The sequence below is a fragment of the Somniosus microcephalus genome, chromosome 21 (assembly GCF_052327205.1).
Source record: "Somniosus microcephalus isolate GS21.2 chromosome 21, FLI_Smic_1.0, whole genome shotgun sequence".
In the NCBI taxonomy this organism is placed as follows: domain Eukaryota; kingdom Metazoa; phylum Chordata; class Chondrichthyes; order Squaliformes; family Somniosidae; genus Somniosus; species Somniosus microcephalus.
Genome location: NC_141007.1, coordinates 35,175,171 through 35,201,312, shown reverse-complemented (window position 1 = coordinate 35,201,312; position 26,142 = coordinate 35,175,171). Strand labels below are relative to the sequence as shown.

The following is a 26,142-nucleotide window of genomic DNA, read 5'->3' as shown; positions in this document are numbered from 1 at the left end:
TATTTTAACATTTATTTAATTTAAAATAGTTGTAAAACTACTGAACAGAAACCAATTTTCTCTAGAAATAAAATTCAGTAACCAGGTCTGTTCTGTTTCAGCAATTTGTGCCGATGGCAGCTATTACAAATTTTTATTCAACACCAAAGGTGAATGCACCCGGGACGTCTATGCTCAGTTCCTGGAAATGACGGATGACAAGATATGACTGCGAGGGATATGATTGCAAATAATATTTTTCAAACAGATCTGAGTGTTGCTGTGCTTTTAGCCTGCCACCTAAGAAGAGAGGACAAAGTGTTGCATGGCTAAACAGTGATAAACTAAGGAATATAATGAACCTCTGGCGATGGACCACTGGAAGGACAGCATATAGATAGCGCCGTATATTATTTTTGCCATTTTCTAATTCTGTTTTGGGTTGGGGGTGAATCCACTTTTTATTAATGAATAGAAACACTTAATCTTAGTGACCACAAGAAAGTAACCAAACCTTCAAACTTTTCTTTTATAAAAGAACTCTTGAACTAATTGTGCCTGTTTAAACTCGTTTTTTGTGACTGGATGTTTACAGTATGAAATTTGAAGCAGCAGGTTTTTCCTTAATGTTTGGTATGCTTGCTGGTGAAGAGAATTATCATTGCCTACTGTGGGCAATCCATGTCAAGTACACAAGCCCAAAGGATGGTACAGTCATCACATCTCTGTTTCATTCTAACGATGTTGTGGCCTGTGACTCTGTAAAGCTTAGATGGATCAGACATTAAATTGCACAACACTGTTAACGGCTGAACTGTTAATGTGAGTTCAGCTCGTGGAATAGATGCACGGTGAATTTTGCTTTTTTTTTTCCAATTTGGAATCCATGAGTACAGAAAGATATAAACTGGTGTCTGCTTAAAACAAGATGCCCAATTTGTTAGCATTAAGTTTTGTGCTAAATGTATATACAGTACAAAACCCATTTATAGTTACGAAATACTGTTTTTAATGTAAACTGCACACTCAAATCTAACTTGTATATTGCTGATGTAGATCATTTTTTGAAAGGGTGCTTGATGTTTTTTTAAGGAAAGGTGACTTTCCTTCTGTGTCTAATGGAGATTCAAGCATTTGTATTTGTCTGTATCTAGTGCACTTAAGTGAGTAAATTGGCATCTAGGTTGAGAACATTGTATAAATTTAAAACATAGGGAACAAATCATTGTAGTTTTTGCAGAATAAACCAGTACAAACCTCTACATAAAATGGAGTGCTTTAAAACAAAGTTTGTATTGGTTGCTTTATTCAAAAGGGTAAGCCATTTCCTCCCATAATTTTCACTAAATTGGACAACTTTTTAAAAGTTTATTTTCTAACCTAATGTAATAGTGGGAAGTGATCACACCAGAGCCCCTCAAACTCCAGCAAATTCCCCCCGTGACCGGATTCAAGAAAAGACCCAGTCTGGGTTCTAATTAACGGCTAGCCAGTCGGGCAAAACTTTTGGTGCAAATATTTTCTTAATGTTTAACCAGGCTGGGTGTTTGAATAGAAATGAGCTTGTTAAATGCATACCATTTTTGTTAATTTCTGGCAGATTTTGATCAGTGATATCTTGTAGGAAAGGTTCATTTAGAATTGTTACCCCACACAGTTTTCCCCAGAGATTCAGAGCAGACTTAAATGAAAACTGACTTTTTCCAAGTGCTAATCTATTTAACCAGACTGATGTACATTTATTAAGGATTTTCTGTACTGATGTACATTTATTAAGGATTTTCTGTTGGTGTGTACAGAGACACGATTCATACTTGGAAGCTTGTGCTACATTTTATTGTCAGAAAAGGCACACAAATTTAACTGACATAACTACTGTTAATCAGCAAAGTTACACTATACTCTCCTGTTTTTTAGATTTTAAAATCTGAGGTGCAGCATTGTACCTCAAACATAAGTTTGAAATTGTAATTAATAGGACACCTGCATGCAGACATAAAGAAAAATGCTTCCAATAAGCTTCAGGAAATTTACAATTGGAACTGCATTGAGTTAGTGTGCTGTCACGTGTAGTTAACTACTTTCATTATAGCTTTTATAATAGGTATATTAAACAGGTCATCCTTTACCCCAGTAATTGTACAGCTATTGAACGGGACTCGTGGGAGTTCTTACTAGGATAACTTTCATAATGCACCTTTCTTTACTAATAACCAGTGTTTTGAGCACCACTGTTCAATCACTTCTGGAATCTGTAGTGTAAATTAAAATCAAGTAAAAATGATGTACATACAGGTGTGTGCGTGTGTAAATTCTGTTTATGGGAAAAAAAACTCAGTTGCGTCCACTTTTTACTAAAAATGTTCGATTGTATTAAATTTTTTCACGTATATTAACTTGTTTGACCCATGTCATTCATTTTTGTATTATTTGCTGTTTCAATGCACTAATAAAATGTCATAAGTAGTAACCATGAAGATCAGTTGTTGCTAATTAAGTTTGTGCAAGCAAAAATGCTACATTAATACTGAAGTACATTTGGGACAAAGCATGATGTTCCAAGTGTGTGTTAGTGCTTAATCAGTTGTCTTGTACTACCTACTAAAATCATTTAATACTTCATTTATAGTTGGGTGATGGCAAACATAGAAGATAGGAGCAGGAGTCTGCCCCTCGAGCCTGTTCCGCCATTCAATGAGATCATGGCTGATCATCCAAATGCAGTACCCTGTCCCTGCTTTCTCCCCATATCCCTGGATCCCTTTAGCCTTAAGAAATATATCCAACTCCTTCTTGAATATATTTAATGAACTAGCCTCCACCTCCCTCTGTGGCAGAGAATTCCACAGGTTCACCACTCTCACTCCTAAATGGCTTATCCCTTAGACTGTGACCCCTAGTTCTGGACTCCCTGGCCATCGGAAACATCCTTCCTGCATCTAGTCTGTCCAGGCCTGACAGAATTTTATAGGTTTCGATGAGATCCCCTCTCAATCTTCTAAACTCCAGTGAGTATAAACCCAATAAACCCAGGTATCAACCTGGTGAATCTTCGCTGCACTCCTTCCATGGCAAGAACGTCCTTAAGAAACGGGTTGAAAAAAGTAGAGGGGAGCCAAGATAGTAATTGATGCCAATTAATGGCTGCTCTTCAGTTAGAGGGTAGTGGAGATTCAAATATATTTGCAGCACTACCACTATGCAAACACCTAGTTTGCACCTGTTGAATTTGTACACTAGACCTTTGTTAATATGCTTCCCTGCTGTTGTGGCCATTCTTCCCCTCTCAACCCCTAAATGAGCATCAGGAAGTCCCATCTTGTCCTCATTGATCATCCATGTGCACTTCTAGTTGGGAGTCGTTCAATAGTGATCAGGAGTAGTAGACAAGTTGGTAACTCGGGTATACTGAAGCCAATTCTATTGCTCCTGTTGCAGCCCATCAGATCAGTGAATTGGGGGTGGGTAAACAAGCAAAGCCTGGAACTTTTCTAGTAGGTATAGCTCAACTATTTACTACTTTACACAGCTGAGCCAGTGAGCAAAGCACCTAGCCACTGCCTTTGTATTTACATGTTGCCTCTTTGTGTGTATAGATATATATATATATCATTTGCTGCCTGCTAAAGGAAGGGATAGCTAGAAATTTTGAACTTCATATGGTCTCAAGCCTCTGTTTTTTCTAGTGCACTTTGCAAATATTTGGATACTGTATTCCATTGCTGGGCACATAGGAAGTAGGAAACGGGCAAGGAGGAGAAGATCAAGTTACCGATTTTACAACCATACTTGTTTCCTGGTTTTTAAGAGCATAGTTTTCTCTTGGTAGAAGGAAAGAGAGCCAGATGAAGATTTGTAATCCCTGTTTCTGCACCAGCTAACCAGTTGGAGTGGAGCAGCTGCAAAAGTGACAATTACCAAATAAGAGCTAGTTATGCCTATTGGCAACATACTTAATTACAATTCCTGTATCAATACAGCCATTTTTAGTCCCATTTTCCCTCTTATATTTCCTATTATGAGAAGTATGTTTTACTGCAATTCTCACTTGCGTGGTATGCAGAAATACCACTAAAGACTTTCCACCTTTTAATCTGATTAGGTTCAGTGGTCGACCTACCTAAAAACTGGTTTGATCTGGTTTCCACTCATCTCTAATGTTTGTTAGTTAGTATGTGGAAATTGAATTGCTTTAAGACAGTGCAACAAAAGTGTGTGACATGTCACTACATGAGCAAGTGGATGTTTTGAAAATGGTGAAAGAATTGAAGATTCAAAAGCTAATCACACTGAATCTCTGTTTCTAGAAACAGGATGTAAATGAAGATGTACCAGAACTGGAAATTCCCAAAGTTTGAGAGGTAGATTCTGCATTGACTCAACAAGCCAAAAGATAGGGACACATTTGAATGTAATGCATAGGAAGAGATGACTGCAAGGTGTCAGCCATGGTTCACTGGTACCACTCTTGCCTCTGGATCAGGAGGTTGTGGGTCCAAGGCCATCTCCAGAGCCCTGAGCACAAAATCTAGGCTGACACTCCAGTGCTGTACTAAGGGAGTGCTGCATGATGAGAGGTGCCATCTTTTGGATGCCCACTCAGCTAGACATAAGAGCCCATGGCACTATTTCAAAGAGCAGGGGAATGTTCCTGACCAATATTTACACCTCAACCAATCTTGTTAAAACAGATTGTTAAAAAATCACAGGATTGGGGGTAATATTCTGGCATGGATAGAGGATTGGCTATCTAACAGAAGGCAGAGAGTCGGGATAAATAGTTCATTCTCAAACTGGCAATCAGTAACTAGTGGTGTTCCACAGGGGTCAGTGCTGGGTCCCGAACTCTTTACAATCTATATTAACGATTTGGAGGAGGGGACCGAGTGTAACATATCAAAGTTTGCAGATGATACTAAGATGGGAGGGAAAGTAGTGAGTGAGGAGGACATAAAAAACCTGCAAGGGGACATAGACAGGCTAAGTAAGAGGGCAGAGATTTGGCAGATGGAATACAATACTGGAAAGTGTGAGGTTGTGCACTTTGGCAGGAAAAATCGTAGAGCAAGTTATTATCTTAATGGCAAGAAACTGGAAAGTACTGAAGTACAAAGGGATCTGGGGGTCCTGGTGCGCGAAACTCAAAAGGTTAGTATGCAGGTGCAGCAAGTGATTAAGAAGGCCAATGGAATGTTGGCTTTCATTGCTAGGGGGATAGAATATAAAAATAGGGAGGTATTGCTGCAGTTGTACAAGGTATTGGTGAGACCGCACCTGGAATACTGCATACAGTTTTGGTGTCCATACTTAAGAAAGGACATACTTGCTCTCGAGTCAGTACAAAGAAGGTTCACTCGGTTAATCCCGGGGATGAGGGGATGGACATTTGAGTAGATTGGGACTCTACTCATTGGAACATATAAGATTGTGAAGGGGTTGGATCGGGTGGATGCGGGGAGGATGTTCCCGATGATGGGTGAAACTAGAACTAGGGGGCATCATCTTAGAATAAGGGGCTGCTCTTTCAAAACTGAGATGAGGAGGAACTACTTCACTCAGAGGGTGGTAGGTCCATGGAATATGCTGCCCCAAAAAGCTGTAGAAGCTACATCATTACATAAATTTAAAACAGAAATAGACAGTTTCCTAGAAGTAAAGGGAATTAAGGGTTACGGGGAGCGGGCAGGAATTTGGACATGAGTCTAGGTTCGGATCGGTTATGGCCCTGTGGGTAGTGGAGCGGGCCCAGGGGCCGTGTAGCCTGATCCTGCTCCTATTTCGTGTGTCTAATTCTGTTAGATTCAGGAGATGGTTCTGTGATAGTAGATTGGCGGTTAGGATCAGATCAGCCATGATCTTATTGAATGGCGGAGCAGGCTCGAGGGGCCAATTGGCCTATTCCTGCTCCTATTTCTTATGTTATTATCTGGTCATTTTCTCACTGCTGTTTTTGGGACCTTTGGCAGTCACATTTCCTACATTACTTTTGAAGTGTTGGCACTGGCGTAAAGTGCTTTAGGAGGACCAGAGGTTACAAGGTACTATATAAATGCAAGTCTTCCTTTTCTTTCTGGCCTCCAGCAAAACAAAAAATAAAAATCACAATTCTTCACAGTATTTTTCTTTAAATTTAAGATACTATACTCCTAGCCTTGACTTTTTTGTTGCCTTCCACTGTATACAAATATCCAGTTTATTGCGAGGTTGTCCCGAGTGTAATGTGTTGAGGGAAATTTCACATTCACCAAATCACCATCAGTAAAACATAATAAACGTGAATTGTCCAACAGCTTCTAGGCACCAGTAGAGCCCACAGCAGAGACGGAGACAGACTAGTCCACTTTGAGAGCAGCTCAGCAACACTCCAGAAGATGTCTGATGAGGAGGCACTCCAAATGGATCACTGATGAGACACTCATCCTGGTTAAGCGTTGGGTGAAGGCAAAACACTCAACAACTTCCGCAGCTAAGATGACAGAAAAAGACAGCCATTAGGAGAGGCAAGGGACCTACTGACATGAATATCAGAAGAGACAGCGCAGCACAATGACCCCCAAGAAACATGTGCAATAATGAAGCGACTGCAGGAAAAAGACATCCAGCCCTCAAGTGGTCCTATAGCAGACACCAGTGGAAACCTATTGACCAAAATGATGGCAACTCAAACTTAACACTAACCTGTTAGAGGGTAGTGTCCGAGAGAAAAAAAACCTGCCCTATAACCTGACATTGTATAGGTCAGCCTTCTACTCAAAATCACTTCATTTTGAACAGGTTACCTAAATATACAATAACTTTACAAACCTCAGGTCAGTTAAATTCCCCATAGCCTATATTTTGTCTAAGTGAAAAAAAACTCTCCATGACAGTCCTGTAGGAGATGCACATTTAGGTTTCATCTTTTTTGTCTTTGCACCCTCTCCAGAACTTCAGGGTGCTTAATACGTATTGGGCACAATAGATTTGGAATAAGGTCCAAACATTTATAGTTTTGTATTTGATTGACCCAGTGATACTTCCAAGACTGATCCTCATTAGTTTTCTCTTCAGCTGCTTCACATTGCTTGTGACCCTTTAGTGACTGGTCAGTGGCTACTTCTCAAGTCTTTTTCCTGCTCGGTCATTCTAATTGACACCAATGCATGGAATAGATTACACCTAAGAATTTCTTTATCGTCATACCTTATGCACACTTTTTTCAAATCATTAGCAAATTTGACAGCACTTTTTCTGTCATCCTCAATACCTTTAATAAAATTAGTATAAGAACCCACCCAGGGACTCCACTTGTCACTAGTTCCCAATATGAACCCTTCCTGTTATATTCAATCTTTGTACAATTTGAACAAATTTCTAATCTTTTATACTATTTCTTAATATCTATTTATTGCTGACAGTTGTTTATGTGGAGATTCATCAAAAAACCTTTCTGGAAATTTACAGAAAGAATATTTACTGGGCTTCCTTCAACTGCTGTCTTGTCACTTCCTCAAAAAACTCATCATGTCAGCGAGCTATTAAACTATCTCCCAAAGGAACGTTGGGTATCCTGCAGAACTGCAGTATTCTCTGGTGTATCTTTACAATAACTGGTATCAAATGTTATGTTTTCCTTGCAGCTGAAATTGAACTTAGTGCCTGTAGTTCTCAGAATCCAATTTCCTACCTTTTATTTGAAAATAATGAGACCACCTTAGCTTCATTCCACTCCCCAGGAACCAACCCACAGCACATTAAATATTAACCAGTGCCTCACATATGATGTTACCATTTCATTTAAGCACTCTAAGATAAATAGAATTATAAGTCTTTGGGCTACTAGCGCAAAAGACAATTCTAGAGAGAAATGTTCATCATTTGAGGAAGATAAATGTGACGGAGACAATAATTGAAAAGGAAATATTACATACCCTGGCAGGATCTTTGCCTCTTTTCACATTTGTCTTGCAAACCCTGATGGGGTGTCCAAGATTCATTATGTTTAGGACCTGCTGGAATGCCACCTGTGAAATAACAGGAGTGGGAGCTGATCAAGACACAAAAAAAATATAAAAAGGTGTCAGAGTAAAAGAAAGGCTTCCTCAGACATAAATTTCCTGGTCAAGGACATTAGGCCAATAGGAAAACACGGCAGTAGTTTCCTCCCTCTCTTGAACCTACAGTATCTCTTATGCCAATATGAAGAAAATATTCTTGCTGTCTTCTAAGGAGAAATATTTTAAAAAGATACAATGAAGCCAAACATAGTGAGGCCTAGACCTATACAAAAAAGTCATCTGAGGTTAACTAAGGGAGGTAGTGATGTGAGAAGGCAATAGAAGGGCATTGCAGAAAATAGCACAAGGTAATTTATAGTTGGTTTTACTGGACAACTTGTTGAAGACAAGTTTCTTTAAGGGTTATGTTCAAAAGAAAGACTATAGCAGATCAGATAATGGTGGCTGGGTTAGAATTATTCACATTAATAGCCAAATTAAGACTGGTCAAATTCTATAAAAAACAGAAATCATGGAAGTATGTGTTATCAAAAAAAACCTCAAAGCATTAAATGTGTGTCTGCATCTTGATATTCAAAACCAAAAGTGAGCCATTGGCCTAGAAATCTAGACCAGCTAGTCTAACATCATACTGGGGAAAATACCCAAGTGGATTGTACGGGAATCATCATTGCTCAGCTACACAATACGTGAATACCAATAGATCCTTTTTCTCTAATCTGCTGGGATTCTTGAGCAGGTAACTAAAATAAGAACTTGCATTTATATAGTGCCTTTCCTGACCTCAGTATATCCCAAAGCACTTTGTAGCCAATTAATTACTTTTGAAGTGCAGTCTCTGTTGTTATGTAGGACATCTTAGTGGAAGGTGGTTATTTAATGGATATAATTCCCCTCCATTTTCAGAAGGCAGAGATTAAGGCTCGTGGACTATATTAGTTTGTTGTATTGTAAACCATTTTTGCAGTAGGAAGCAGAAGGTACTGGTCAAACTTTGTTGTGAGGCACAGCTAATTTTAAAGGGGTTTTCAACTGGAGCTCCTGTTATTCAGAAATGGCTTATAGGATGGGACTTTTGCTGATACCACCAAGCTATGTGTTTGATATCTTGAGACACACACACACACACAAACAGGGCTTCCGGTAAGAACTGTACTACATATGGCTTTATTATTATATACATCAGTAGTCCACCAGGTAGCTCTAGAGGGAGAAGTGTATCATAGCAAATAATCATTGTACACGACTTGCATGGTATACACAACTCTTGGTACACATTTCTCAAATGGAACCCATTTTGTGTTTCCAAATTCTACTCTAGAATTCTGTAACAAATAAAAGATATGAACTTATTTTCCATAATTACAGATTAAACTTAACAACTGGTTTTCTGTTTCAAAGAGGATACCTCCTTTCTTGAACATAACTTTTAGATCTTGTTGTAGGACTTTGGCTCAGTCTAGGCTGAGCCTGCGGAGAATTTTCCTCCAAGGGCTGACCTTGATCTACATTTGGACATGCTACACTTTCAGACTGTTTGTCTGCCTGACTCGGGCTCAGACTTAAATTCTGACTTTGTCTTGGACTAGTTTCTGGTACGTCTGATGTAGGATTTGCTACTGGTGCTCTACTTGTAACAAGACTGTCTGACTCATCAGAATAAATTGAATCATCCCGGCTTTCAACTCCTTCCACATCTGTGGGTAAGATATGATCAATGTGAACAAACCTAACCTTTCCATGATCAAACATCTTGACCAAATATGTGCGAGGGCCACATATCTTCACTACTCTTCCTGGTAACCACTTTAACCATTTATGGTGATGGTTCTTCACTCTAACCTTCTGGTTCAACTTCACACTTCTCTCTCTAACTCTACCTTTATCATGACTCCCTTTCTGCCATGATTGTTTCTCTTCTACGGACTGTGCCAAGTTTGGCTTTAACAATGAGAACCTGGTTCGTGGCTGTCGTTTGAGAAACAACTCTGCTAGTTTTCTACCAGTAGTGGTATGAGGAGTATTCCGATAGGTAATCAGAAAATTTGCCAGTTTGTGGTCCAACAACAACTGACGTTTCTTTGGATTTGGATCCAATATTTGCTTGATGAGGGCACGCTTTACAATTTGTACTGTGCGCTCTGCTGCACCATTTGAAGCAGGGTGGTACGGTGGAACTTTGCTATGTTTCACACCATTTCTGCTCATGAACTGGGTGAACTCTTCTGAACAAAATTGCAGCCAGTTATCAGACACAATTTCTTCTGGGAAGCTGTATGAAGAAAACAATCTCCATAAATTGTCTAGTGTTTTGCTTGTTATTATCCACATCGGAAACCCCTCTACCCACTTTGAGTGACTATCACTATGGACAATTGCTGTCCTTCTAGCTCAGCAAAATCTACATGTAACCTTTGCTACACACTGGGAGGCCATTACCATGGCTGTAATGGTACTGATGGTGGTTTCTTGCTCATTGATTGACATGTTGTACAGTGACTGACTATGTACTCTATGGGGTTGATTTTCCTGGAGCCGCCAGGTGGGGTTTCAGGCATTGGGGGGGGGGGGGGGGGGGGAAAAAGAGAAAAATCCCGAATTCAGGGGTCCCGACACCATCCCGCTCCACGCAAGTTTCAGAGGCGGCGGGTACCTGCCCCGCACTGGGACCCGCCGACCCCAGGCGGGAAGGGATTAGTACCAATTAACTGCCTGTTAACAGGTAGTTAACAGGCAGTTATTAACTTAATCCCTATTTTGAGGGGTGTCGTGTGGGATTCCCGACGGCGCCAAACCACGCCAGGTTAGAGCAGGCGGGCCGTCAGGTTGAAGGAGTTGGAGGGGTCGCAATGTCGGTGTTCAGGTGAGTGATGGGTGCATGAGTGCAAAGGTAAGTGTGTTTGGGGTGTCTAAAGTGTGTAAAGAACTTTTACTTACCTGTACTTACCTTAACAGCCTTTCTTCCTGTAGGCGTCGCGAGCGCATCACTCAGCCGGCACTTAAAGCTGAATGGCTGCCATCTGTGAAAAGTGACAGCCTTCAGCTTTGAGTGCTGCGGAGAGTTCTAACTGAGTCTGTGCAGAAGGACTCATGTTAGAACTCAGACAGTCAGTGTTTGGCAGCTTCAAACAGCTGTGAAACACTGATATTTCATCTGTCAAGAACTCTTGACAGATGAAATTGCAGTGTGTGACGTCACCTGTTGCCCCTTAATTGGCTTGCTGAGCCCACTGGGCGGGCTCAACAAGGTCAATCAAGGGAAAATCACGCGGATTGGCCGCATGTCGATGTAGGCGGGTCTAAAACCCAAAAGTTGTAGTCCTGCCTTCTTCGGGGAAAAACGACCCCTATCTCTATCTAAACCTGGCCACCATAAGTAACTGCATGCCATGTTCTTGGTCAAGCACCTTCCCAGGTGCTGGTCATGAAGATTTAGACCTGAACCTATTTGGGATAATCACTTGCTCCCCACATGATATAATCTTTATCCACTGACAATTCATTCCTACGAATGAAGTATGGATGTCTTCCTCCGATACCTGGTTTGCCCATCCATTTGCTATATAATCATACACCTTTGACATAATTGGGTTATGTTTGGTTGTCCTACCAATCTCTTCAACTGTGACTGGCAGCTTATCAATGTATGAGAAATAGAACACTTCTTCCTTATTGGGTCTAACTTGTGATGGGGATGGCAACCTGGACAGAACATCAGTATTACTGTGATCAGCTGATCATCTGTACTCAATGTCATACGTATATGCTGACAAAATCAAAGCCCATCTCTGCATTCGGGCTGCAGCTAAGCTGGGGACTTTTTGGATGGAGGGTTGCTGTCAGGGGCTTATGGTCAGTAACTATGGTCTAGGTTCTGATCAGCCATGATCTTATTGAATGGCGGAGCAGGCTCGAGGGGCCGTATGGCCTACTCCTGCTCCTACTTCTTATGTAACAAGTATTTGTGTAACTTCTTGACCCCAAAAATCAATGACAAAGCTTCCCTTTCGATCTGCGCATAATTCTGCTCACTGGCACCGAGTGCGTGAAGCAAAAGCAATTGGTCTCCCCTCCCCACTATCTAGTACATGAGAGATCACTGCCCCAACTCCGTACGGAGAGGCTTCACATGCTAGCTCGATCTCCTTAGATACATCATAGGTGAACTAACAAGGTACTCTCTACTAACTGGCTTTTACACTCATTGAATGCTGTGTCGCATTATTTTGACCACTTCCAAGGGACCTGTTTTCTCAACAGCTCATTCAGTGGATTTAACAATGTAGCCAAGTTTTGGAGGAACTTTCCGTAATCATTCAAAAGACCCAAAAATGATTGAAGTTCAGAGACATTCTTGGGAGTGGGTGCATTTCTGATTGCATCCAGCTTTCCCTTGGTTGGATGTAAACCATCTTTGTCTACTCTTTGCCCTAAGTACTCCACTGAGTTTTGAAACAGCTCACACTTGTGAGCGGTCACTCATACTCTGTGCTTCTCCAGCCGTTTGAACACGTCATTCAACACCTCATCATGGATTTGCCTGTTTGGTGCTGAAATGAGTATGTCATCCAAATAACACACAACCCCTTCAGTCCCTTGCAAAATTTGGTTCATCACCCCCTGGAATAGGACAGGGGCAGAAGACACTCCAAATGGTAGCTTATTGAACGGATATAGGCCTCGGTGAGTATTTATAGTCAAGCATGACTTGGACTCTTCAGCTAACTCAAGTTGTAGGTAGGCATTTGTTAGATCCAACTTCAAAAAGATCTGGCCACCTGTCAGCGTTGTGAACAAATCTTCCACATTTGGCAACTTATTGGGTAGATTACACTCCAGAACCTGGTTTACGGTTACTTTATAATCACCACACAACCATACCTTATCATCTGACTTAGGTACAACAACAATGGGTGTAGCCCAATTACTCAGATCTACCTTAGAGATAATGTTCTCAGTTTCTAGTCTTTTGAGTTCTTGCTCAACTTTCTCCTCGAGTGCGTAGGGTACGGGATGTAGCTTGCAGTAAACTGGTCTTGCGTCCTTCTGCATTGACACTCGTCTTGGATCGGACTGCCCGTTTCACTGAACACCTTCAGATACTGCTTGATGACATCATCTTTCGATGCAAATTTCACTTCCGCACGAAAAATCTCATTCCCATCCAGCTTCAATGTTCCCAATCAATTTCTACCCATCAAGGCAGGCTTGTCTCCTGCCACTACTATGAGAGGCAAGCTCTGACACTGATCCTTGTATTTCACTGGTATGGTGACACTTCCTACTACAGGGATTTGCTCTCCCGAGTAGCCTTGCAGCTCTACCTTTGATTTCTCTAGTCGATAATCACGCAACTTGTCGCAATATAGTAATTCAGATACTAGCTCATGGATGCAACAGTGTCGGTTTCCATGATGATCCTGGTTCCTGCGACATCTACTTGGATGACGATACCTCGCGAATTGCTGCTAGATACCTTTGTGCTCCCGATGATGTGAATCTCCAGAAACTCCTCGTCCTGCTGCTTCTCTGTAGTGTCTGGCGATTTCTACTTCTCGCATTGCCAATTGGTTTACTCTTCCATCAGCACGCCTTCGCAAGATGCCCAGTTTTCTTGCAGTAGAAACAGTCTGCCTTCACATATGGACAGCTTTGAGCGATGTGTTGTCCCAGGCACCGACAGCACGATTTCAATGCACTGTTACCTTGGCCAGTTTGGGCCCAATTGCCTTTTACTCTTAGCCTGCAGCTGATTCACCTCAGTTGCCTGATGACTGGAAATGGCGCAGAACTCTTGGGAGTATCGGTCGGCCATATTCATCGACATAGCTGTTTGACAAGCTAAGTAAAAAGTTAAGTTAGGGTTTGTCAACAATTTACTTGATACGTTCATTTTTCAACCCATAAACAAAGCGATCACGCAAAGCTCGGTCCTGAAAGTTTCTGAAATGACAGTGAAAGGATAGCTTTTTAAAACTACTCATTTATACCCTGGTCATTTAATTGATCGCCTGTTCCAAAACGATCTCCGCAATTTCCAGGGGCTCAGGACTGCAGTGCTGTTCTAACTTGGTTAGGATCTCCTTCAGTGGCGTGTCCTTCGGCTTGGTGGGAACAAGCACATTTTTCAGGGTTTCATACACCTCTGGGCCTGCTTCAGTCAAAAAAATAACCTGTTTCATTTCTAAAACCGCCTGGTTACGGTTTACATCATCGGGAACTTCGACAATAGTATTCACGGTGAAAAGCATTTCTAGCCGCGCCACATATGCTCCGAAAGTGTCTTGGTCACGATGGAACTCACCCAAGCACCCTATTATTCCCATATTGCCATCTGGACTCTGGCAATGTCGACAGTTCAGCCATGTGTGCTCGAAATTTGCCGTGGATTTTTAAGTTTTTCTGCAAAAAAAAAAAACCTCTGTTGGCTGGCAGGATTATCCTCCAACAAAAATTTCAGCTAGGGAATCTGCAATCGCATCTTCTTCGCCAATTCTGCGATATCTTGAGACACAGCATATATACACACAACAGCACAACATGGCTTCTGGTAAGAACAGTACTGCATATGGCTTTATTATTATATACATCAGTAGTCCACCAGGTGGCTCTATTACTATGTGGTCAGCTGGCAAATACAAGGAAGATAAACCAAAGAAGCAGGTGGACTAAGGAATAATCGGATTAATTTTAACACTCCAAGTACCATAAATGAGTTTATTTGTCCAGACACAGATGATCTGTGGAGTATGTTAATAAATAGCAACTACTTTCTGGTCTTGATAGGATTTCCACATCAAAGATTGACCTAGCCACATCTCCAATACAATGTCAATCTTCACAATCTATGCTTTTTGGTGACTGGAAAACTAATCTTTAGAATGTTGCTTCCATCTCCAAAATGGATGGTGAGAGCAGAGAGAGAGAAGAAAGGGAAGCCAATATTTAAACTTCAGTGGCAAAAATATTAAAATAGGACAGTGAAAGAATAATGATGGAGAAGGAAATGAGGAATAATTGGGTAAGCATAGGTAAAGTGTTTATATTTTTATATATCCTGTTAGTTTCTCACTGAGATACTCACTCAGCCTCTGCACTGAGCGACTCCTCATCCTTGGTGATTACAATCTCCATCCCCCTTGCCATCTCTCCTCTGCATTTACTGCACTCCTGTTCTCTAACCCTATCCCCTCCCTATAAACTCTCCTACCTATAAACACAACCACCTGCTTGATCTTCTTGTCTCTTGTGGACTCTCTGCTTATGCTTATGCCAAGGCTATCGCTGACCACTTCCTTGTATTCCTCACCACCTACATCCCCCCTACCCACCCAGTTTCATTCTCCATCAGTCCCAGAAAAAAAAACTTCTCCAAGTCACTTACAACAGTACGATCAAATTCCCAACACTTCTGCAGCTGTCGATTTGCTCAACCACTTCCTCACCTCCACTTTTGATACCCATGTCCCCAGCAAAACTTCTACTTTCACCTATCCCAGTCTTTCTCCCAGTATGATCCCATCTTTGCTCCCTCAAATCCAAGTGACGCAGGGGATTGAGTGTATCTGGTGTGCACAAATGGTTTAGCCATCCAGATCTGGCTGGACCACATCAAGTGCTATTGCACCTCAATCTCCTCTGCCAAGACCACCCACTACTGCAGGATAATTCTGCAGAACTTGTTTCCTTTACTACTAACCGTCTCCTTAAACCCTGTGCCCTGCTCCCTCCACCCTCACCTCCAACAAGTGCAGGGAGTTCAGTTTTCTTTGTCATCAACATTGAGACCATCCATTCTGCTACCTCTGCTGCTCTTCTTGCCCACCAAGCCAAACCTCTCCCCAGGCTTCCTGTGGCCCAGCCATTAACCCATACCTCTTAGTAGCTTCACCCCTCTCTCTTTGTGTCTTCTCCAAGCACACTTTGTTCATGTTTCCCATTCCTTGACCACATTTCCCAGATATTGTTGACCACCCAATGTCCCTTGCTAACACCCACGCTAGCTGACATTGTAAACGGTTCCCTCTTCTCTGGTGCTGTCCTCCTCCCTTTCAAAACTGCTCTCATCACCCTCTTACTCCAAAAATGCAAACTACTTTCCCCATCTCCAATCTCCTTTTCCTCTCAAGTTCTTGAACACATTTTCACCTCAAATCCATGTCCAGCTTTCCCACAACTTTTTTGTTGTTGAATATCTCTAATCGTGTTTCTACCTGTCCCAGAGCATCAAAATGGCCTTAACCAAACATCACAAATGACATGCTCTGTGATTATGACCCTTACGCATTACGCCTCCTCATCCCCCTCTGCAGCCTTTGACATGGTTGACCGCACCATCCTGCTCTAACACCTCTACTCCGTTGACCAACTCAGTGGGACTGCCCTCTTACTTATCCAACAGTAGTTAGAGCATCTCCAGAAATGGCTTCTCTTCCCCCCACCCCGTGGCATTGCCAAATGGCTATCCTTGGCCCCCCTCCTCCTCCTCATGCTGTCGTCGTCATCATCCGAAGACTAGAATCAGCTCCCACATATACGTTGACAATACTCAGCTCTGCATCTCTCAATACCTCCACTGCCTGTGTCCAGACTGCTTAAATCAACATCCAGTTTTGGATGATCTGCAATTTCCGTTATACATTGAAAAGATTGAAGCCATCATCTTCACCCTTGCCACAAACTCCATGTCCTTGCTGACATTCCATTCACTCCCCAGCCACTGCCTCAAGCTGAACTAGACTTGTAACTTTTGCATCCTATTAGACCCCCATATTTTCTCCTTCACAAAGACAGCCGACTTCCACCTCCATAACATTTCCCACCTCCAACCCTAACTCAGCCCATCAATTTATCAGTTATGGGGAAGTTACTGAAATCTATCAAGGACAAAGTGACTGATCACTTGGAGAAGTATGAACTGATCGAAGAGTCAGCATGAATTTGTGAAGGGTAGGTCATGTTTGCCTAATCTAGTTGAATATTTCTTTTAAAGTCACTGGCTTGATAGATAATGGAGTCTGTTGTTTATATGGTCTTTTTCCACAAGGCATTTGATAAGGTTTTGCAAAAGAGATTAGAAGAAAAATGAAAGAGCATGTAATTGAGATAACTTTCTGGCATGGATTGGTAATTAGTTGGGAGACAGAGTAGGAATAAAGAAAATGTGACAAGTGGTACTCACCAGGGGATTCAACATTTCTCCATGAATATTAATGACATGGATGAAGGAATAGAGAGTTGCATATCCATATTTGCAGATGACACCAAGTTAGGAGGCACAGTAAATAGACGGGAGCAGGAAGTTACAAAGGGACAGATTAAGTGAGTGGGCAAAACAGCAGCAGATGGAGTTCAATGTGGGTAAGTGTGAGGTCATCCACTCTGGATCCAAGAAAGACAAATTGGAATATTTTCTTAAATGGTGAGAGACTGGGAGCCGTGGAAGAGCAAAGGGATTTAAATGTCCATGTGCACAAATCACAAAGTTACTGCACAGGTACAGAAAGTAATCAAAAAGGCTAATAGAACATTGGCCTTAAAGAGTTGAAACACAAAAGTGAGGAAGTGATGCTTCAGTTGTACAGAGCCTTGGTCAAACCCCATCTGGAGTACTGCGTTCACTTTTGGACACCAAAGATATATTGGCCTTGGAGGGGATACAGCTCAGATTGACCAGAATGCTACTGGGACTCAAAGGGTAAACGGAGGACAGATTGCATAAACTAGGTTTGTATTCTTCAGTTTAGAAGTTTAAGGTGATCTAATCCAAGTGTTTGAAATGACAAAGGGATTTGATAGGGTAGGTACAGAAAAACTATTTTTTACGGTGGGAGAATCTAGAACAAGAGGGCATAAACTTAAAATTAGAGCTAGGCCAGTTGGGAATGAAATCAGGATGCATTTCCCCCCCCCCCCCCCAAAAAGGGTAGTGGAAATCTGGATCACTGTCTCACAAAAGACCAAGATTGATAGATTTTTGTTAGTTAAGGGTATCAAGGCATATGGAGACAAGCTGGGTAAGTGGAGTTGAGGTACAGATTAGTAATGATCTAATAGAATGATTGAACAGGCTCCACTGGATGAATGCCTAATCCTGTTCCTATCTGCTGCCAGAACCCTCACCTATGGGTTGGTTACCTCCAGACTTGATTATTCCAATGCTTTCCTGGTGATGTCACATCCTCCACTTAGCTGATCTAAAACTCTGTTGCCCGCTCACCGTTCTAGCCAAGCTCCATTGATTCTTGGGGCCCTCAACACTTCCAATTAAAAATTGTGTTTAAATCCCTTCATTCCCAATTCCCCTTCCATCTCCGTAAATTCCTCCAGTCTTACAACACCCCCCGAACCCTCCATTCCTCTGACCTGGCTTCTTGTATATTTACCCTTCTCCTCGTCCCGCTATTGGCAGTGTGTCTGCAGCTGCCTAGGCCCCAATGCTCTGCCTAACCCCTTCTGTCTCATCTTTTAAGATCCTCCTTAAAACCCAACTTTTTGACCAAACATTTGGCTACCCTTCCTAATACCTCTTCGTTTGGCTCAGCATCCATTTTGTTTGGTTATGCCTCTGCAAAGAACCTTAGGATATTTCTCTATGTTAAAAGTACTATATAAATGCAAATAGCTGTTATTGTAGGTGTTCAGTAGTTAGTGTTAATATTACAGTAATGATGTTGGAGTTGCATTTTCACTAATATTATTGATTATTTCAGCAGAACACTGCATGAGCTGAAAAAAACTGGGTAGCTTGGAGAGATAGCCTACCTGCACGTCCAGCAAACTTCCCAAGCATTAATATATAATTCAACACCTCAAATTTTAACTGTTTGGGACCAAACACCATAGAGATTAGTGATTTTTTTCAGAGTAGCATTGTACACTTGAAAATTATGGCGTGTGTGAAAGAAAGACTTGCATTTATACTGCACCTTTCACGACCACCGGACGTCTCAAAGCGCTTTACAGCCAATGAAGTACTTTTGGAGTGTAGTCACTGTTGGCTGCTGGGTTGCCCACATTACAATTTGCACACAGCAAGGTCTCACAAACAGCAATGTGATAATTACCAGATAATGTTTTTGTTATGTTGGTTGAGGGATAAACATTGGCCAGGACATCAGGTATAACACCCCTGCTCTTCTTTGAAATAGTGCCATGGGATCTTTTAAGTGTGCTTGTCAGATTCCAGCACTGGTGTCAATGCCAGAATTTGCCGGCTTGCAGAAAATCATCGTATTTATGATGCACCTTTTGTTGTCAGGGAGTGACATTACTAGTTTGTTTAGAGCACTGGCTTTTCTATTTGCCATACTGGACTGTAGATAATGAGTTTAATGCATATTGTAACAGGAAACATGCAAACAATAAAGTGCTTTCCTTCTGCTTAGTTAAAAGGGTTTGGACATAATTATTGATCAAAGTTTTTCCAGGCAATGCAAAATTATTAGACAAAACTAGTCAAATGCAGTGATCGATTCATCTCGAGGCCACTTGACAAGTCAAAAGAAATCTTGTAAACCAATCTTGTGGATAAGTGTGATATAATGGAAGTATCAGACACCATGGGGACATCTTGTTGGAATAATTCAGCTATTCCCCCATAATAGACTACAGCTTATGGGATAAATAGAAATGCATTGAATTGGGTGAAACAATAACTGTTCAAATAGTAAATAGGAGCATAGGAACAGCATTAGGCCATTCAACCAGACCATGGACGATCTGTAGCGACTCCATTTACCCTCCTTTGCTCCGTATCACTTAATACCCTTAACTAACAAAAATCTATGTTTGTAATTTTTCAATTGACCTAGCCTCAATATCTGTTTGAGGGAGAAGGATCCAGATTTCCACTACCCTATTTATGAAGTGCTTCCTGACATCACCCCTGAACGGCCTAGCTCTAATTTTAAGGTTATGCCCCCTTGCTCAGGACTCCCCACTGGAGGAACTATCTACCCCATCAAATGCTTGAATCATCTTAAACACCTCAATTAGACCACCATTTAATCTCTATACTCAAGGAAATACGATCGGGTCGCCAACTCTGGCTGGACATATTCCTGAAGGTTTCATCACATGACATCCTGCCTCCAACCACCCCACCCCCAATTCTTGCCATTGGTCGCCCAACATGTCCATCCTCATGGTGCACCGCCTTCCTATCCCAATCGGAAAGGGTTCATTACCCAATTGGATGATTCTTGACTATCAGTCAAGCAGCCCTACCCCTCCCCACCTCCAATATTTTTATAACTAGTAAACAAAAGCGTTCAAATAATTTTTAAATTTAAATTTTTTTTTTTTTTTTTTAAGATACATGGATTTTTTTTTATTGCCTTTATGATTTTTCTCTTGGGTTGCTCACAGCAGTGTCCTGGAGATCAGTCTTTTATTTCTGGAGACTCCAGGCCAATCCTGGAAGGTTGTCAACCCTAGAATACAAGCCTAGTCTATGCAACCTGTCCTAATAATTTAACCATTTTAGTCCTGGTATTATTCTGCATTTCCTCCAAGGCCAATATATCCTTCCTGGGATGTGGTGCCCAGGACTGAACACAGTACTCCAGATATGGGAAGACATCGAGCCTAAAGTCTGTTAGTGGTGTGTCACAAAGATCCAATTTCAGACCCCTGCTGTTTATCATTTTTATAAATGACTAAAATAAGCCAGCTTAAAATTGTCTAAATAGCAGGTGGATTCCAAATGGGAGCAGTGAAAAACAATGACAACCAGTGTGCACAACTTCTGGAATTGCAGTTTAACGCAAGTAAGTGCAAAGTGCTAACATTTGGCAAAAAGAGAACAGGTACTCAGTAGGAACATACTGGCGGTATTGAAGAGAGATCTCAGCATATTGATGGACAGGTCACGAACACCATCAACTCTATTCCCAGATTGTAAAGAAAGCATGGGCTGCAAAGAAAGATCCAACTGTAATCCAAGTGATTTTAAAATTGTATGAGGCCTTGGTGAGAAAACATCTGGAATATTTTGTCCAGTTTTGGTCCCCCTACTGCAAAAAGATGGTGTTATGGGACAGCATTCAGCCGAGGGCTACAAGATGAATAACTGAATTTAGAGGATTGAGCTATGAAAAAACATTGTTTGGCCTGCGACTTTCTCTCTAGAAGAGGTCAGAGGGAGAATTGATAGGAATAACGACGAGTAAGTGAATGGATAGGCTAGATGGAGCAATGGTCGGCTCTTTCCTGAAATTTACTGAGACACCTTTCTGTCTTCGGTTCATTATTGGTGACCAAAGCATCAATTCAGGTCAGACATGCTGTTGTGGTATTCAATGTAGCTGAAGCAATCCAACAAGCTGTTCACATGGTGGGAGATTGCTCTAGTGCTGCAGTGACTTGAGTTAACCAGCCACATGTGATGTCTAATATCTTTTCAGTGTGGGTGCAAAAATCGCAGAGGAATCCAATGTCTTATGCCGCAGAGCTCTGTCAATATGCATTTGGCTTTGGACTGTTATTTGGAATAGCCCTGGTCTATACTTTATAGCTTATCTGAGCAAGAGGTCTTTTCTTTGTACATTGCGTAAGGAATCCTATCCTAAGGGGTCCGATTGCACCAAATTAAATTTAACAGATACAAGCCCTACTACTCAACTTGGAATGGCAGCCTAGATTATGAGCCCTAGCAATATTCAAGGGTGCATTTACACAAGTTTAGTACAGAAATGAAGCAGTTTCTATTTTAAAGCACTAAACTTTTGCTACACAAATGAACACCCAACCTAAGCGGACAAGAGTCTCACGCCGTTTAGTTCCGGGCCCCAAATCTACTAGTATTATCACAGCAATATTGGTACAAAACAAAATTACTTTCTACAAATTATATAGTTGTAATGTTAGTACATTTTAGACACAAAATACTATGCAAAACTGTATAAAACTAGCAAAAATTCAACAGTTTCCTGGTGTGCCTACAATCAAAAAACTTATGAATAGGAGAAAGAGCTGAACTACAATGTGGTCAAACTAGCTTCGAACCGGGGAGCATTTCATCTTCTTGGCCCCCCTGCTCCAACAGGGAAGTGTTCCCCCTTCTACACCCCTGCTTAAGTTAATAACTAACTCACTTAAATGTCGAAGTTAAACAAATGAATGATGGTCGTCTATAAATGGGGAAGTTCTATGACAACAACTAGGAAACCTTGACATTTATTCGAAAACTTTATTGCTGCAAGGCACAAGAAGCTAATCCTGGATTTCCTGAAAGATGCTGCGTAGATGTGCCAGAGATTTGAGAGAGATTCTAGCTGTTTCGAGATGACATGGCTCATCACCAATAGCACTCATGAGTACTCAGTTGAAGTGAGGTGAAAATGAAAAGAGCTTTACCTGTACAATAGCAAAATACTGCGGATGCTGGAAATCTGAAATAACAACAGAAAATGCTGGAAGCACTCAGCAGGCCAGGCAGCATCCGTGGAGAGAGAAACAGAGTTAACGCTTCAGGTCTGTGACCATTCATCAGAACTGGAAAAGGCTAGAGATATAACAGATAATAAGCAGGTGCAGAGGCAGGGAAAGGGGGAGGGGAGGAAGGAATTGAAGGAACATTCTGTGCTAGGGTAGGGGGCAGGAGAGGTTAAATGTTGCAAATGGGGATGGCAGAATCATAAACAGCCTGAAAAATGGGAGCAGGGGTTATAGTCTGAAATTGTTGAACTCAATGTTGAGTCCAGAAGGCTGGAAAGTGCCTAATCGAAAGATGAGGTGCTGTTCCTTGAGCTTCATTGGAACAGTGCAAGAGGCCGAGGACAGAGAGATCAGAGTGGGAGTGGAGCGGAGAATTAAAGTGACAGGCAACCGGAAGCTCAGGGTCACCCTTACGGACTGAACGGAGGTATTCCGCAAAGCGGTCACCAAATCTGCGTTTGGTCTCCCCAATGTAGAGGAGACCGCATCATGAGCAGCGAATACAGTATACTACATTGCAAGAAGTACAAGTAAATTGCTGTTTCACCTGGAAGGGATGTTTGGAGCCCTGGACAGTGGGGAGGAGGTAAGAGGGCAGGTGTTACATCTCCTGCGCTTGCACGGGAAGGTGCCGTGGGAAGGGGGAAGAGCTGTTAGGGGTGATTGAGGAGTGGACCAGGGTGTCGCGGAGGGAGCGGTCCCTTCGGAATGCTGAAAGGGGAGGGGTGGGGGAAGATGTGTTTGGTAGTGGGATCAAGTTGGAAGTGGCAGAGGATGATCCATTGAATGTGGAGGCTGGTGGGGTGAAAGGTTGGTGGGGTGAAAGGTGAGGACAAGGGGATCCCTATCGTGGTTCTGCAAGGGAGGGGGAAGGGGTGAGAGCATAAGTGTGGGAAATGGAACAGACACGGTCAAAGGCCGTGTCAACCACAGTAGAGGGGAATCCTTGGTTGAGGGAAAAGGAAGACATGTCGGAAGCACTGGTATGGAAAGTGGCATCGTCAGAACAGATGCGGTGGAGACGGAGAAACTGGGAGAATGGAATGGAGTGCTTACAGGAAGCGGGGTGGGAGGAAGTGTAGTCCAGGTAGCTGTGGGAGTCAGTGGGCTTGTAGTGGATGTTTGTTGATAGCCTATCGCCAGAAATGTAGACAGAGAAGTCAAGGAAGGGAAGAATCGGAGATGGACCATGTGAAGGTGAGGGAAGGGTGGAAATTGGAAGTAAAGTGAATGAAATTTTCTAGTTCAGGGCATGAGCAGGAAACAGCACCGATACAGTCATCAATGTACCGTAAAAAGGTGAGGGAGGGGTCCTGAATAGGACTGGAACAAAGAGTGTTCCACATATCCCATGAAAAGGCAGGCATAGCTCGGGCCCATGCGGGTTCCCATAGCAACACCTTTAATTTGGAGGAAGTGAGTGGAGTCAAAGGAGAAGTTCTGACTGTTTCCACTTTGTAGATACTCAAGATGTTACTGAAATGTAGCCATATCAAATTTCACATCAGAGATCTGTATCAAATACTAAACCAGCAATATTGGCTCAACTTTAGCACAGAAGCTAGGCTGACACTGCAGTGCTAAAAGTGTATCACATTGTCAAAGTGCTGTCTTTCACATTAGACAGTAAACCAGAATCCTGTCTGCCTGTTCAATTGGACATTAAGATCCCATTGCTATTTGAGAGCAGGAAGTTCTTCCTCGGCCAATAAAACAAATTCAAAAACAGAAATACAAGGCAGTCAGTATGTATAAGAGCTACGAAGACAGGTTAATGTTTTGGACAGTCTCTTTACAAATGCTGACTTACCTGCAAAAATGGTTGACAAGACTATTCATCCTATGTTGATGGGGCGTTTACCTGCATGACAACAGCCAATTCCATGTTTTTTTTAAAAAGTACATCACATTGTAAAGCACTTGGCAAAGCAAAAGGGCCTGAAATGCAAGTATGATTAATGTATTTTGAATCTTCAGAAAATTTACATTACCTGGAAACTTGCCATTTGTTTGGGAAACTGATGGTAATGTGTAGCCCTTCTCTGGGTCACAGGGAACCTACCCTTCCCATTGACATGCCAGGCAGGGCTCTGCTCTTCAACTAATGCAAGCACACTATTACCACGGAGTTTAGAAGATATTTTGGATGATTTTCTCGACCTAAACACATGAATATGACCTCTGCAAGCTGTTAACAGTTTTGCCCTTCACCCCAAGTCTGGAAGTGGGGTTGGAGAAAAAGCTGGTGTCAGTATTAGGTTAATAGAGCTGAACCAGTAGGAGCCTAGTCTTGAGTGATGCAGGACAGAGGTCATTTCTGCTGATATTGTTCTGTCTCCTTGACTTGCCATCACTTAGGGTCGCTTATTGAGTTTTCATGGAAACTGTTGTAGTGTCTATGGTAGTGTGTGTCTATGGTAGTGTGTTTACTTGAGGTCATCCATTCTGTTCTAAAAGGTTCTCTCTTTAGTCTTTGCCTTTGGACTTATTTGGATAGGAGATACAAAAACAACCATCATGGCTGTCTGAAAACCTAGTGGTACTTGATATAAAACCTGTGCTAGAGATTGTTTCATTATTCGTTCACAAGATGTGGGCGTCGCTGGCAAGGCCAGCATTTATTGCCCATCCCGAATTGCCCTTGAAAAGGTGGTGAGCTGCCTTCTTGAAAGCTGTAGTCTATGATACTTTTTTGTAGCGGTTTGGTATAACCAAGTGGCTTGCTCAGCCATTTCAGAGGGCAATTAAGAGTCAATCACATTGCTGTGGGTCTGGAGTCACATATAGGCTAGGCCAGTTAAGGACGACAGATTTCCTTCCCTGAAGGACATTAGTGAATCTGTTTTTTTTTTATAACAACAATCTGGTAGTTTCATGGTCACCATTACTGATACTAGCTTTTTATTCCAGATTTATTAATTAACTGAATTTAAATTCCACAGGGCTCTGGATTACTAGCCCAGTAACATATCTACGATGCTACCGTACAGTATATATACACACACACACACACAAACAGTCATCATTTGGAAAACACACGCACAATAGCCTGTTCTTATAGGTTGGTCACCCCCATCACACTACCTCAAAAAGTGTTTAAACCTAAACTGAGACATTCCCTTTAAGACATTACAATACTGCAGGAAAATAAAATAAAGTACATGTAAGAGTGTAGAAACAACACCTACACTGACGAGAAGTGATAATTGGTGCAATCCAATGTCATTACACCCAAGCAAAAAGTTAATATATTACAAAGGGCTGTGCCCATTATTCCATTTCTCATCCTCACCTCATGAAGGCAGATGGAATACGCTAGTCTTTGCAAACTGATGTAAACCCAGTGAGTGCTTGCAAACATTCAAACTTGTGCATTGGCAATTCAAATTAAGAGGGATTGGAATCATGCTCATGCCAGGGTAGTTATCACAACAACGGGAGAACGCAGGAGCTCTTTATTTTGCACTCGTTGGTCTGCCATTTAACTGACAGCGCTAGGAAAATATGTGGATCAACATTTAACAAGTATGTTGCAAGTGCTATACTTTTAAGGGGTTGGGTCCAAATTCACACTCATCAGAAAGTTGACTAAATAGGCTTCATTTCCTCTGGTAGTTTGGGTGCTCAGATAAAGTTCCTTTTGTGGGCAATTATTACAGTCACGCGTTAATGAAAAATACGCAAATGGTGGGCTACCAGAGGAAATTGAACTCCAGATGCTTCTCAC

The 26,142-nt window shown here is 41.9% G+C and overlaps 1 protein-coding gene and 1 long non-coding RNA gene across 4 annotated transcripts in view; one reads left to right on the top strand and one right to left on the bottom strand.

Annotated features, from left to right (window-relative positions):
* wdr45b (WD repeat domain 45B) overlaps nt 1–2,456 on the top strand; it is a 57,724-nt gene extending 55,268 nt beyond the window's left edge. For all 3 annotated transcript variants that reach the window (XM_085963420.1, XM_085963419.1, XM_085963418.1), the window contains one exon: nt 102–2,456. In XM_085963420.1, coding sequence (XP_085819546.1) covers nt 102–153 — 52 coding nt within the window. In that variant the 3' untranslated portion in view covers nt 154–2,456. The remainder of the gene's footprint in view (nt 1–101) is intronic.
* On the bottom strand, nt 1,800–14,374 carry LOC147102699 (uncharacterized). The gene is made up of 3 exons (XR_015073068.1): nt 12,915–14,374; nt 7,890–7,982; nt 1,800–6,445 (listed from the first exon to the last, which is right to left on the bottom strand). It is a non-coding gene; the product is annotated as an uncharacterized LOC147102699 (long non-coding RNA).
* Nucleotides 14,375–26,142: the final 11,768 nt, after the last annotated feature.